Source organism: Anthonomus grandis, chromosome 7 (assembly GCF_022605725.1).
Source record: "Anthonomus grandis grandis chromosome 7, icAntGran1.3, whole genome shotgun sequence".
Lineage (NCBI taxonomy): Eukaryota > Metazoa > Arthropoda > Insecta > Coleoptera > Curculionidae > Anthonomus > Anthonomus grandis.
In genome coordinates this window covers 21,698,865-21,714,964 of record NC_065552.1, presented here as the reverse complement: position 1 = coordinate 21,714,964, position 16,100 = coordinate 21,698,865, and the positions used below count along the sequence as shown (strand labels likewise).

At 32.3% G+C, this 16,100-nt stretch overlaps 1 protein-coding gene and 1 long non-coding RNA gene across 3 annotated transcripts in view; one reads left to right on the top strand and one right to left on the bottom strand.

Annotated features, from left to right (window-relative positions):
- The window catches only part of LOC126738498 (ubiquitin carboxyl-terminal hydrolase MINDY-3 homolog), a 50,022-nt gene that overhangs the window by 6,092 nt on the left and 27,830 nt on the right, over positions 1–16,100 (top strand). For both annotated transcript variants that reach the window (XM_050443868.1, XM_050443867.1), the window contains exons 2-5: positions 2,042–2,178; positions 2,288–2,596; positions 2,646–2,799; positions 2,868–3,005. In XM_050443868.1, coding sequence (XP_050299825.1) covers positions 2,042–2,178; positions 2,288–2,596; positions 2,646–2,799; positions 2,868–3,005 — 738 coding nt within the window. The remainder of the gene's footprint in view (positions 1–2,041; positions 2,179–2,287; positions 2,597–2,645; positions 2,800–2,867; positions 3,006–16,100) is intronic.
- Positions 12,253–13,369, bottom strand: LOC126738501 (uncharacterized). Its single transcript, XR_007661357.1, has 3 exons — positions 13,199–13,369; positions 12,712–13,142; positions 12,253–12,617 (listed from the first exon to the last, which is right to left on the bottom strand). It is a non-coding gene; the product is annotated as an uncharacterized LOC126738501 (long non-coding RNA).

The window sequence follows — 16,100 nt, the reverse complement described above, 5'->3', positions numbered from 1 at the left end:
TGACCAAATTTTTGCGTGACCGGTCTCGCCAGCACGTAGTTCGCCGAGGACGTATAGCCCGTTCTTACATGGCTGTGTTCCCTAAATTTTGATTCAATTTTGCTAACGGTGGATCTAGTAGTTGCAGGACGATCAACATGAGTTGCTTTAATAAATAGATACAGACTTGTTGTGTACGCACTTGGTCTCGAAAACCAGTCATGAGCTGGATCAGCTATACATGAGTCTAAATAGAGGTGAGGTTTCTGGAGCGGTCTTCTGCAATTTGACTAAGGCTTTTGACTCTGTCAGTCATGAAATACTACTTCAAAAGCTTGAGATATATGGGTTTAGAGGTATATCCCTGAATTAGTTTGGGTCATATCTGATGGGAAGGATAAGTGTGTCTTTGTCTGGCTCAGTTTCAAGTTTTCAATCTGTAAGTTGTGGAGTGCTGCAGGGGTCAGTGCTGGGACCTGTGTTATTTCTTTTGTTCAATAATGACATTTGCCTACTGGAAATTATGGGCTATTTGACACTTTTTGCCGTTGATACAAGCATCTTGTGGAATCAGGCATTACAGAATATAATAATTAATAATGATCTGCTAAAGATCAAGGCTTACTTTGACAACAATTTGTTAACTTTTAACATATCCCTTTTACCCGGTTGTCGCAGGTACAGGTCCGGAAATTATCTCTCAAAATTTTTATTCATCTCCCATGTAGAATAAAGAGAGCTTTTCTAACTTTTAAGAAAGCTCTTAGAATCATGTTAGCTGACTGTCCTTTTTACTCGTTAACAAAGTTCTTTAACTGTAGGTTTATTGACTAAATTTAGTTAAATTTGTTTCCTTTCATATCTTGTCAGTTTATACTATTTTTATTAACATTGTAATTTTTTATTGATAATTCCTATACATTGTTATGATGTCCATGGACATAAACGATTTCATTTGATTTAAAGACTAATGTGCTTACCTTTAGGTATGATCTAACTGACATTATTCTTGACAGAAATAAATTAAACACAGAAAGTTTAAAATTCCTTGGTATCAAAATAGACAGAAAACCAAATTTTGATTATCACATAAGCGCTCTATCTAAGAAACTATCTTCTAATTGTAACGCCTTAAGAGTTATTTCTAGAGAGTTGTATTTTGCCCTAATTGAGAGTAATTTGAGATATGGTCTTCCCTTTTGGGGTAGCAGCAGTGGTTATCTCTTTAAGTCTTTGTTTGTATTACAAAAGAATGTTAGATTAAGGGAATTATGTAGGCCTGTATTTTTAAATAACAAACTTGTGACCTTCCCGTGTCTGTTTATTCTTGACAGTGTATGTTTAGTTCATAGAAAATATAGGCATCTTATTACACAAGGGCAATATAATACTCGTCAAGAACAACATGTACCTTTACCCAAAGGTAAACTTTACCCCTTTTGGAAACTTATCGAAAATAATAAGGTCTACTAACTTTTTAAGAAATCACATAAAAAATCAATGTTGGCGTCATAGTTTCTATTTGAAACACCCTGCAACCAGAATTTTAGTTGCAAAGGACGCATTGATTCAAATGGACAACAAACTAAACATTAGTTACAATAAATCTAGAATACATTTTTGTGTTTTAATTTCATGTTTCGTTAGTCTAAAAATTATATGGATTTGATGAGACCGTGACTTTGTGTTCTTACCTTTGTTTTGTTTTCCTTAGTCTGTTACATCATATTTGACAAACCATTAACTTTAGGCATATGGTTTGCTATACAAAAATACAGTATTTAGAATATGTCATAAAATTGTAAAACGTCATATATACAGAGTGTTCTACTTAAATGAATGTTGCCGCCATAGTTTCTACTTGAGGCAGCCTGTATAGGAATTTTTTATTAAAAAAAACCCGCACAATACTAATCAATGTGTCCAAAAAATAAAAGAAGTAAATAATACCTGAATTTTAAATGAATTTGTTCTTTTCATCGTGAATGCACTGTATATTCAATCATTAGGTAAGAATAATATTAGATAGGATTTAATTATGAGATTGTTGTCTCATTTTCAGGTTTCTACTATAGTATAAATGAAAAAAGTGCTCTTGAACAGGCTGAAGGAGGTCCTTGTGCGATTATAGCTCCAGTCCAAGCTTTCATCATTAAAAACTTACTTTTAGAGTATAAGGACTTGAGTTTTCGAGAAAAGGTTTGTTATTGCAATAAATACAGAAATATATAAATGCACAATATATGTTCTAAACTTCACATTTAAATCACAATAAGGTGACCAAACTCTTAGTAAGGAATTATTTTAGGTTACTCCTGAGTTACAAAACAAAATGCTCATTCACGCACTTTGCGAAATACTGGGCCAGTGCAGCACCGATAAGTTCTGTATAGTGCATAAAGATAACCACACCAGTGACACCAAGCTAGAAGGCGACAAAAATGAAAATCTTTCAGAACACGAAAGTAACTCGGATCCGCAACAGTTTCACGAGGATCTAGATGTGATATTCTTTTCGTCGCTGAGTGATGTACACAAGTATTATTTTGATCATATTGATATGTTAAGAGGAAAGTATGGTGTGTTATTGTTTTTATATTCTGTGATATTATCTAGGGTAAGTTAATAATGTAGACTACTTCTAAAGTTAATTCAATTTTTTAAAGGGCTTGCAGCAAGTAAGGGTTGAATGTGGTGATTCCCAGGATCCTTTTATAGATGAAACTTATGGATATGGCAGCCAGTCGTTAATAAATCTTATGATAACGGGCAGTTGTACTACTTATGTTTGGGATCATTATCAGGAAGTAGGTGGGCTTAGTAAGTGATAAAATTTTATCATTAATTTAACAACTATATTTTTATTTCTTATGGTTTCTGATTTTTAGGGTTAAAGGGAATAGAAAAGCAAAGCCAGGTCGGCTTTATCACCATCATGGAACACCATAGATTTTGTACAGTAGGATCTTTTTATAAAAACCCTATACATCCAGTATGGGTTGTTGGATCAGATACACATTTAACAGGTAACTTTTTTAACTTTATTTGTTTAGAGCAAAAGAGTACATCCTTTATTCTTTCCACATTTATTATCCTTTACATAATTTGTCACATAAATGTACAATAGCACATAAAAAACACACATTTCTTGGTAGCACCTATAGACCAAATATTATAACTGAATTTTTACTTAAATAACCGAAAAATTCATACCTTCATACCAAGAAAAAGCGACTGGGAATAGTAGAGGGGCATATACTGCATACAAAAAAATATGACTTATGAAATGAATTTGTGCAAGGTAGCTTTCGGGGAAGGGAAAATCGTGTAATAACATCGAATCGAAAAAAGTTAAATACAAGAGTGGTAGAGAATACAAAGACCTGCAACTTTTGTAGAAGTCATTTTTCAACGTAACATCAACATTTTCAAGAAAAAACACAGAAACCCGATTTTTCGGTTTTGGATTTTTAATTTTCAAAATTTGGTTTTTATGAAACTTGGTACCAATGTTTGTTTTAGTATCCTAAATAACCACGAATTTTTTTAAATTCAAATATTTAAAGTTGTCCGAGATGTTCTATTGGAAAAAATGAAGTTTCGTAAAATTGACCCCTATACTGATTTTTTTCATCGTAGATTTTTTTTGTTTAGCTCTTCTTTTCGGATAAATAAATAAATATACTTACTATAGAAAAACCAGCTTAAAATGCAATAAACCCAAAAAATTAGTTTTGCAACAATAAAATATGCAGTAATTATTAATTAGTTGTATACATTTTATTAAAATAAGAAAAATGATTGCACCATTGAATTTTACTAGAAAAAAATACGAAAGAAACTATATTTCATTGTTTATTACATATCATGTGCCTTGCGCACTGAAATTGTTTATAAATGAATGTTATATTCTTGTGTCTCATGTTGTCCTTATATAGTAGGTTTTGAATAGGCTTTTGATGAAACTTTCAATCGTACATACTTTTCTTTTGTTATAATCCATACGAACGTACGAGGTATATTCAATTTGTTATTACTAAATTAAGTTGCAAAATTTTAATTATTTGCAACATGCATGTTATGAAAAAAACGAGTACTTTTCTGTAGATCTTTCAATTTGCCAAAAAAAGTATGTTTACTAAAGTTAGTTTACCTAAGTATTTTTCAAATTTTTTTTTTCAAATTCAAATATGCTTTATTGTTTGAACAAAATATTGTTATAAACAAAGCTTCGCCTGATCCTAAAGAGACAGAGTTACAAGGTTAAAATTATATTTAAAAATACAAGTTACAATGACGAAACAAAGTTAAACAGTTAAAATTTACATTTTTATAAATTTACTTTTTTTTTTGAATTAATAAAATCAACCATATCTAGCTTTTCTTAACTAAGTACAGTTCAACATTTAGAGATAAAAAAAAGAAAAACATTTAAAACAATCAGGCTAGGAAAAGAGCTAGGTCTCCCTTAATTAATTAAAATATGATTGTCATTGAAATATTCAGCCACAGAGTAATAACGACCACTCAGAAACCTCCTCAAGAGAAACTTAAATTTGATGAGAGATTTTGCCCCTCTAATGTCCTCTGGTAGGTGGTTAAAGATTTTTATACCTTCCAAGGCAGATGTTGGAATGGGAAGCCGCAAATTATTCCGCTGGCGGGTGACATATCGTGGATTCTGTAGGACAAACCTGTATTGATGGGAGAAAATAAGGCATGCCACCTCCTGTATGTATAGGCAGTAGATTGTAAGAATGCCCTCCCTGATAAAATATGGTCGGCATGATTCCCTAGGTGATATCCCGCATATATAACGCACAGCACGTTTCTGTGTTCTGAACAAACAACATCTGTAGAAGATAGTTGCTTGCACTACCCCAAAAGCAGACACCATACCTGAGATGGGACTCAATCAGGGAAAAGTACACGGTTCTCCCAATCCCCATGCCAAGCTCCCGACAGGCTACCCTAACAGCAAAACAACCCGCAGAAACCCTATTGCTGAGACTCCGTATATGGTCCTCAAACTTAAGTTCCTTGTCAATCACCAGACCCAAAAACTTATTGTTAGAATAAGGCGGGACAGGGCAGTTAGCAATAAGAATATTATCAAGACTACGGTTATTTGTAAAACAAATTAGTTTGGTCTTCTCTGGATTTAATAATAGTAAATTTGCCCTGAACCACTCATATATAAGTTGAAGATCAGCCAACATGGCTATTCTCAAAGAGTCGGTATCATACCCATGCCGAGCGTGAATTTTTTCTGGGTATTAAGTCGGGTGAGGTCATTAATATATAGGCGAAAAAGTGTTGGTCCCAGTACCGACCCCTAAGGTACTCCCCAGGCAACAGATTGATATTCAGAATACTCCGACCCCACACACACTCTCTGACGACGACCCTTCAGATATGAACAAAACCAACTCGCCGCCAAGCCCCTAAAATTTTAAGTATACTTATGCTTTTTTTGTGAAATGTAACAGTTAATCGCAAATTATATAGAGGACGAAGAATCAAAAGGAATCTAACGTTCAAGGCAGAAAGGCACATCAAGCATTCCATCTTTTGATTTAAAATCGTACACACAGATAAAAATCACGCTTTATAAATTAAATTTTTCACAATGCACGCAAAATAAATTTTTATCGAATGATAAATAATTAAGGATATAAAATTAAATTTATTAAGTATTTGTCGAAAGCTAAGAAAATTCAACAAGTAGCAACACAAATTGCTGAAAAACATAAGATACAGAATACCATAACTGGACTCGACGAGTACAAAAAAGTTGTTTTTATTGTTGGTCAAGACTGATTTTCTTGTTTTATTTAATCATTTAAATTCTTGGTTCACTGGTAAAAGAAAAAACAACTGTTGATTTGCTTCGTAAAAATAAAAAATTGTTTTTACAAAACCTTTTTAGGATACCACATGCAGATTCCAGAGCAATAGCTTGAAATCTGTGTATCGCTGTTTCTGTGCTCGAGAGCTGTGTATTAATTGCATCTATATATAATAATAATGTTGATAGATTGTTTTTGGATGATTTAAAATTTCAGCGATATAACATTTTGAGTGTGCGGATGTCGCCAACATGGGCTGAATTGCACTGATTTGTGTACAACTGCCAGGATTCAGGCAATTGTTGTAATGTGCAAAGTATTAGGTTGGGTAGGGAAAACGAAAAAAATTAATTTTGTAAGTTTGATTTATGTATTTTTTGTATTTGGTAAATAGAAGATAATTGTAAAGTTTTTAAAAATTAACAATACATATTTTTCAAAGACTTATATTTATAATGTTTTGTATAGGAATCAATTTTAAATAAAATTAATATTTATATAAATAACGCACAAAAATTGAAATTCGCATGCAGTAACACAACTTTCTTCTGCGTTTTCTATCTTTTACGGTAAACTGTTGCATTTCACGAAAAAAACACAAATATACTTTTTTTTAGAGACTTTTGTCAAAAGATTTACAAAAAAGTACTACACTTTAGATCTCAAGTACGACCCACGGTATCTCAAGTAAATTAAATATTGAATCAACGGGGTTCGGTGGTACAGGAAAAAGTAAGACGGCAAAGAAATCATCAGCAGGATTCAAGAATTTTAAATCATTTCCGGCTGAATCCAATATCCAGTTTAAGAAGCCTTCATAGTAGGCGAAACAGTACAGTTTCAAGATTTTTGAAAAGAAATGCAATTAAACCGTTTAAACGATTTTTGCGTATGTTACAACCAGGTTATGATCAGAAAGGAATGGACTATTGTTTAACCATGCAGCCTAAATTACGAAGACCACAATCTAATTGGCAAAATATCACTCACTGATGAAGCGACATTTTCTACCAGTGGGACAGTTTCATCTCAGAATATTAGATCTTGTAGTAATAAGAATCCTTACTGGGTAATTTATTGCAAAAATCAATATTTTGAGAAAGTAAATGTGTGGTATGGTATTTTAAAAGATAGTATTATTAAATCCTTTTTTTTTAATGCGATTTTAAGCGGTGCGAGATTTTTTGTTTTCTTGCAAAATAAATTTTTGGATGCTGTTAATGTATATGCCGTGATATAACTTATAAAGAGAATTTTTATATTCAGCTAGATAGCGCTCCAATCCATAATGCTGTGGGACTCACCAGTTGTAAGGTATTAGGGGAGCCGTAAAGACAGTAGGTTTTATAGGTTAGGTGTATTCCATGCAACCTCGTACCTCATCCAGACGGCCTACTCCGTCAAATATACATGTTCCCTTTTTCATTTGGGACTCACCAGAGCTCATAAAAACACATAAAGAACTTAACTAAACTTTACATATTTAATTAATTCGTCAAGGATTAACGACTATTACAACAACCGATATTGAAGTACTAAACATGACTTACCCTAAGACAAAGACGGATATTGTCGGACTAGCAAGGTCCCTACAATGCTATACCTGTCAGAACATGGCTGAATGATTTCAATAAATGGATTGATCGCAATAGTCTTAGTAGCATGGCCCCCTAAATCTCCAGACCTCACACCTCTAGATTTGACATACACCTGTATCAATATTTATCAAAATTAGAACTTAAGTATATGGGTAAGGAGGATATCAAAGCCTCCATTAAAACGTACTTCTATGAGATTATATCGCATTTCCTGCCCTAAGCAAAATGTCCAGTTTATCGTCATATATCATCCTACCAAAAATGAAGATGATCACTAAACAAGCAACATATCCATCTTAAGTGGGACTCCCTGTAGAATCAACAAAATATGTTAAGATTACTTAACATTTTTATAAAATAAAGGCTTTATGGCCTTAATTTCTTTTATCCCATCAATCTTTTTATCCCAAAGTAATAAATTTGAAATGTATGTTGTTTCATCTTGTGGTATTTCAATTAACTGATCTGCCTTATCACGTGTGTTATGCATAGTATTGTGTGTTATAAATGCTGAAATTTAATGATATTTTGTGCAATAGAGTCAATTTTCAATTATCATGAATCTATTTATTACTATCCGTTGAGTCTCCCTCCAAGTATCCCGATTGAAAATTAATGCAGTATCATCGGCATACGAAATTGACATTTCATTAACATAGAATTAATATAACTAAGAAGAGAATAAGAGTCCAGAACAATACCCTATGGCAGTGTTACTTAAACTTTTTTCGTGACGGAACCCTTTTAAAAAACTAAATTTTTAACGGAACCCTAAACTCTAAATTAAAAGCAAAAGCAGATATATGCGAATTGTTTATTAATAATCATACAAAAAAAGATAGATACAGTAAGTAGTGAGTTAGTAAGCAAATTATAACACTAAGTTCATTTAATGCGAGGCATGTAATTGTTTTTTATTCCTCATCAACTGGGTAATATCAGGCTTGATAGAAGAACGTTGAATTCTTATAACTGGTTCGGCATCCAGTCTATTGCGATATTTTGTTTTTGTAGCTGTATATGTGGCGAAAATGACGTTTTACACAAATACGTTGTTGGGAATGGCAGAAGAACATTCAAAGCTTCTGTGGCAAGTTGTGGATATTCATCACGAACCCTGCCCCAAAAATCATTTAGTGAAATTGTTTTGAACCATGATTCCATGCTTGTATCCGATGTCACTTCTAGAAATGATTCATATATCTGATTTGACATATTTTCAGGCTTCTGTAATTTAGATGAAAACGGGTTTTGAATCCATGAGTTTATTTTCAGTTTTGTATTCTGTTCTTCAGGAAAGTAAGATTCAAAAGTCCCTTGCAGATCATTGAGATATTGCACCAATTTAACAAATATTTCATTTTGAAATATTTCTGTATCACTAAGACTATGGTGACTAAGGAACTCACTTAGCAATGAAAAGCTTTCGATTTCTCCCCTACCAAAACAAGTAATCCAAAAATCTAATTTTCTTTTAAAGGCAGTTATTTTGTTGTTAGCATTGAAAACTGTTGTCTGCTTTCCTTGTAGTGACAGGTTTAATTCGTTAAGTTTTCCAAACATGTCTGCTAAAAATGCTAGTCTAAATAATCAGCTTTTATCGGACAAACGGTCTTTTAAATTAAAAGGAACATCTGTAAGAAATGCTTCTAATTCTGTTCTTAGTTCAAAAAGCCTTGTCAAAGTTTTACCCCGAGACAAGCATCTCACTTCAGTATGGAGCAATAGTGTTTTATGATCGCTACCATAATCTTCACATTCACGAGAACAATCGGGATTGTAGTGGACGTGACTTGACAAAATGAATTATTTTTACTGACTCATCAAGAACCAATTTTAGATTTGGTGGCATTTTCTTAACCGCGAGTGATTGTCTATGCAGGATGCAGTGGCTGGAACTACAATTTGGCGCTTTCATTTTTATTCGTGATATTGCTCCTGCTGTTCTACCTGTCATTGCCTTGGCTCCATCGGTACAAATATCAATGCAATCATTCCAATCGAGTTGGTTTTCTTCAAAAAATATGTTAATTGTGTTAAAAATTTCTTCGCCGGTTGTGTTAGTAAGCAACGATGAACACATAAGCAAGTCTTCTTCGAGTGAATGTTTATATGGATATCGCACAATTACTAGCAAGATGGCCAGTCCAGCAACATCAGTCACTCATCCATTTGCAAGACGAATTTGTTATTTTGAAGCCGTGAAACCAGTTCTTGTTTTATGTTTGCTGCGATATCCCCAATTCGGCGCGTAACTGTATCGTTCGAAAGCGGCACTGTAGAAAGATGCTTTACAGATTTTTCGTCGAGCATACATTTTGTTATGTCTACCACACATGGTTTATTAGCTTTTTAGCGATAGTGTGCGCTTCTCCTGCTTGGGCAATGCGGTAACTAATTAAATACGATGCCTCCGTGGCCTTTTCATTCACAGTCTGAGTCGCATACGTCATAGTTTTTTGGCCTCTTAATAATTGTTTTTTTTTACATAGACAAAATCCTTTACTTTTGTTTTTGAAGTCGGGATGTACAGTTTCTAAATGTTGGCGCATCTTAGCAGGCACCATCGAACTATTGGGAAGGAGTTTGCTACACAACATACAAAGAGGTGAGCCATTGGAATCAACAAATCCGAGAATAATGTATCATTCATCATACTTTCGTTTTTTCACCTTCAGTGTGTCATTAGATGTTTTACTACTTGAACTTGAAAACATAAAACTAGAACTTGACGCCGTCATATCACCTTGATTTGAATTTGAGGCATCATCCAAGCGAACCACATTTTTTGCAACACCTTTAAGCCAGCGCTCCATTCTTCTTTAACACTAATTTGATTTGGTCAATTTTATGACAAATAGTATCTCTTGACGCACGAAATACAAAATTTTACAACCACAAGACAAGCGAACATAATTTACTGAGCGCGGTGTGAGTAAATTTTGCGGTACGTTGCTTGGTTAATAAATTCTCCGCGCCAAACAATCCTCCTTTAATATTATACCAGCAACCATCAAATCATCTCGAATTCCTCAGAAACTTGGAGAGCCAGACGATTTTCTCCAAAGTACGCGTCGACGCATAATCACGAGAAATAGCGCGACGAACCGAGGTCATTCGATTGCTTATAGTCCGGGGGCGAATGGTGGCGTACGAGTAACGCTGTAACATTTCGATGTAATAGGTCGGGCATTTACTTATTAATACATATATTACATTTTCGTATATGTACCAGTAACACCTATAAGTAGGCGTTTCGTTTTGGTTGTTTATTTTTATCTTAGGTAACTTTATTCTTATAGGGTCCACTTTAATACATGCATTCATTTATTATGAATGCTGGCGGAGCCCTACCGGAGGTTTCACGGAGCACCGGGGCTCCGTGGAGCACACTTTAAGTAACGCTGCCCTATGGTACCCTTATTTTTATTTTTCTCTGAGTCAGTAAACACTTCAATACTTCTTTTCCGTAACCGTACTGTTGGAAAAGACATTGTCAGCAGTCAGAAACTCAACTAATTATTTTAAATATTGTAGAAAAGGTTGTGATTAAGCTTACAGGCCTATAATTTTCAACAGCAGTGGCAGTACAGGATTTTAATATGGGAATCACAATCGATATTTTGTAGCAACTTTGTACTTTTTCGGTTTTAGAACAAAAAATTAGAACACGGAAAAGAGGATTAAGAATTTTAGTAACAAAACATTAACTAACATTTGCTTAACGGTCCTTGTGGGGATTCCATTATGGCCAGATGCACATTATTTTTTATTGGGAGAGGAAACATGTTTTCCCTTACACACTACACGAGTGTAGAATTGTCTATTTCGCACATGTTATGGACTATACTTTTTCTACGACTATCAAATAAAACAACAGGGCGTCCCAAATTTAAGTGTAAAAAATTCAAAGATAAAAGGTCAGTAAAATTAGAGTAAAATAGCGTAATTTAATACTTTTTAAAATGTTTTGTAAAAATTTAAAACTTACGAGTATTTCCGGAGATATCCGAATAAATCAAAAAAACTTTTAAATTATTTTCTGTCATGTAAAGTCGTATAACAAAGTAAAAATAAACTTTTTCACAGCCACTTTTTTCGCCCTTCATGATGGTAATTTAAAATTGATGATACGACGTTTTGTCTTTTAGAGTTCATCATCAACTTTTTTTCTTAGGGTCACTATAGTCAATTACATCAGATCCATCAAATACTTCTATTTTTACCTTTTCAAAAAAAGTACCACTATTGTATATTATTATAGAGATATATATATTATAAATATATATTATAAAGAGTTTGTAAAAGCAAATAGAAACTTAATATCCAAAAAAAAATTAAAAATTTAAATTAAATTTATATTACTCGATAAAAAAAAATATTTTTTTTTTATATCAAATGTTTATTTCTCATTCTTGAACAAACAAAAACTATCAAAAAACAACAAAGATTACAAATAATATGTTTGCTTTTATTTTTCATGGTTTTTGTTATATATATTTATTGTAATTCCAGCACAATTTTGAATTGTAATATTTTTAGGGGAATCCGATATGTTTTTAGTCGTTAATGAGGCAAATATGTTTTGCTGTTGGGAGTTAGCACTTGCACAAGGAAGCTCTGCTTATAGTTCCTGCAGTTTTATTTGCTGAAATTTGGGTTTTTTGGGTGCTGGTTCCTCATTTTCATTAATTTGGGACATTATTTAACTTGAAACATTTAGGCGGTTTTGTAATGAGTTATCTATATATCCTTCAGTAATTTCTGTAGATTTCCACCCTCCGTGTCTTTTTAATGTTTCTATATTCGCCCCAGAATCTACAAGCATTGTTGCAGATGTTCTTCGAAAACAATGACTTGTGTATAATCCAGGGTTGGGTAAATTCAAAAATTGTGCCACTTGTTTAGGCATATTTCTTAGTTTGTTTATTCCAATCACTTGCTTGGTGCAGCGTCCATTTTGAAAGTTAATAAAGATACTATTTGTCGCAATATCTGGTAACCGTAGAGATAAATATTTTTTAAATAAGGTATAAAACTTTCCAGTGATTGTAAATTGTCTAGGCACTTTAGTTTTTGTATCAGGAACATTTATTATTATAGCGGACCCCAAGTTCTCAATATCCTGAACTTTCATTAAGTAGAGCTCCTGTCTTCGACAAGCTCCCATAATTCCTAATATCACAGCAACCTACAAAATTAGTACATTATATATATGTTTATGGTATTTTAAAGATCTAGGATATGTGGGTAAAAATATGTCTAAATACATACATGTAATGTACCTTTGTGGCAAGATAAATATGATCTGGAGCATTATTTATAAAATGGTTGACTTCTTCTCCAGTTAATATCTTTGATTTTTTTCTTCGATAACCATCAGATTGTTTTTTCAAAAATGCTCATAGCCTGGCCTATTTTTATATATCTGTATTGTGTTTAATGTTAATTGTTGTTCTAATCATTGAATACACTTTCCATAGTGTTAAAGCTTTATTAGACTTAGCTAACTGACTAAAATAGGCGAGAATCACATTTTCGGAGAACGAATTAGCTCTTCTTAATTTTCGCCATTGCATAAAAGTGTCATATTGTTTAAGGTATAAATCTTTCGATTTTTCAGGCAACAAATTGCCAGTAGTCGCCTTCGCTAATTCTACAATTTCCGGGGGAGTAGCAGTGAAATCAAAATCGCTACTGCTTTCAGTATCAGTCACTAAAAAGAAATAAAGCTATAGGAATGACCAATGAAATATTTAAATTTACACTTACTTCTTTTTAATGTATTGGCCAATATTTATAGAAGTATTTTTCTTCGGAATGTTTGGATGTCAAAATGCATAAAAATATTACACACATACAAAGTTGAAGATAGGTTAGGATGTCAACGTTTCTAGGTTGGGTTTAGATGCACACGGAATTACGGTTCCATTGTAGCTTCAATTGGTTGAATGTATTAATCTTACTATAAAGTTCCGTGATCGCGGACTCGTGTAGGTGGCGCCACAAGTATTCATTTCGTAACAAGTGCGAGAATGAACTTTCCCGCACTTGTTGCGAAATGAAGCCATTTCTTTACCAAAAACTATATTTCGTAAGAGTCGTAGAAAAAATGTTTTACTTTAAGGACAAATATGAAGAATTAATAAAGAATTATAGAATATAAAGAATTATAAGAATTATATATAAAAGAATAAAAAATATGAAGAATAACAATAATAAGAATAATAAACTTTTTTTTTTCAAACAACAGTTTTATGTAGTTTTAGTTCTTTAGAAATTGTCACTTGTTTAATTCCGGCGTTGTGCTTTTATAAGTTATTTTATTTGAACTGATAAATTTACACTTCGAGGCATTCTGGTAAACAATTGAGCTTCTCAAAAATTAAAAACGACCTGTGTCCATGAAAAAAAGACTTTGCGTTAATTACTCGCATTCCTTTGATAAAAATCTAGATTTTTTGTGTGTATTTATTGCTCTGGCAAAGATAACATTTTTAGGACATAGTTGCTCGAAAATATAGAATCCCTTGTAAGATTAGAAAATAAATTTAAAGTTTATATATTTTTGGCCCGCACTTTATATCTGAGTTTATATCTATATTATTAACACTGTATATTGAGTTAATTATCCCCTACTAGCTAAATATTACCGACCTTATGTTCTTTTTCATTTGTCGCGTCTTTAATTATGTTATATAGGTATTCCCATTAAATTATTTTTATATATCAAATTTGTTTTTGGTAATATTTATTCTTTGTCTTATTAAGTCTATTCTGACTTTTTTACTTTTTCTAAAACTATTACTTGGAACAAAATATTCTGGTATTTGTTGAAGAACTCTGGAATTGTTTTTATAATTTAGATTAATCATCACAGGATAATAGTAAGTAATATGTATGCCTATAGGAATAAATCAAGGTTAAAATATTAAAATTTATTTTCCTGTAATGAATTTGTAATCAACAATTGTGTTCAACATTGGGTTATAGCATTTATATTAGATTAAAATCCTAATTCAGCCATACAAGTAACATCATAAGCAGCATCACCTTCTACGTACAGTGGGTCCTATATTTATATCGCCTATACAAAATTTATAGCTATTTAGTTGTGTATTTATCCTGGTACGGTACTCATATCATCTCTAAATACCATTTAATATCGATAGGGGTTTGTACACACAGGCAAAAGAAATGTTATTCTTATTAAATGTTAATCTTTCAACGACTAAGTTTGGCAGCTGATGATGATCATGATCCCATCATTTCTGTCTGCATTTTTATAATAGTGCAGCCTTTCGGAATTAAAACAATCGGAAATGGTTAACTAATTTATTTACACACTTACAGTACGAAAACACGATCACCCGTGAGTACTAGAAATATTTATTTTTACTGTATTTATTTACAACTATTTAAATCTCGCGCCAATATTCCAAACTTTACTTCGCTGCTGATAACTGACTTTCATCGATGATGCGGCTCCTTATATACTCGGCAGAACACTGTTCCGGAAGATTCTCGCCAACCTTCGAGACTCCGTGCGGTGTACCACTTGTGTGATTCCTGAATGATAGAGAATCAGTTGGTTTTTCAATATCGTTACAATAGGTATTAACACCTTGTATATTGTAATTATCTATATTTAAAAAAAATAATTTAAGATAATATCAGTAAAATTAAGATTAAAACTTCCTAAGTGAAGTAACAACTTATTAATATTTATTTAATATAACTTTGCCTCTTTAGAAATGTGTTCATTAAGTTATATTTATACAAATAAAAAAATAGTTGATCCTATTTCTTATGATTCCCAGATGGTCCTGAGTGATGGGCATGCTGGATCTAATGCTTAATGTACAGTCTTTTTATATATCACTTTTGCAGATGACACTTACAGCACTTGAGTTGAGTTGCACTTATATCTTCAAACACTTGATATCTTTCCGATTTTCTTCCATTAATACCTTTTCTCTTTTATTAATTGTTTAAATAACTGGAGAACCTTGCATTTATACTATTGAATTACACCCACCTTGATGTTTTTTAATACAGGTTAATTCAAGGTATCTTTGGTTATCACTCCGTTCGCTTCAATTTATAATAGAGCAGTCTATTTCATTTACTGATTTATTTCATCAGTATCCTTTTTTCTTAACTTTAAAGTTTAACCTTGCGGTTTTTTATTTTTGTTGTTTAAAGCTACATTGGTTTTTGTTTTGTGAACATTAATATCTTCCTTAGTTTCACATTTCACGATTATACTTCCATACTTACTACTTCGTATTTTACTACGTATAATATTGGCCTTAATGGTTGGAACTTTTCAATTTTGTAAATGTTACTAATATTGAAAATGTATTTTGCATTATTATGCATCCTAAAAAATCGCACATCACTAAATAAACAAAATACCACAATATATTTTTGGCTTATCTTTGTTTGGACAATAAGAAATATTTTCAATTTATGTCCTGGTCAAAATGCTTTTTGGAACTGTCTATTTAAACTTATAAATATGTATTTTTTATACAATTTTTGAATAGCCAGGTCGATGTTCAGGTCAGTTAAATTTATATAACAATTAGCGATATATTTGTGTTAAGATGGCAAAAGCAAAATATTCTAGCTATGTTCACCAAAGAATTATAGACTTTTACAAACAGGGAAT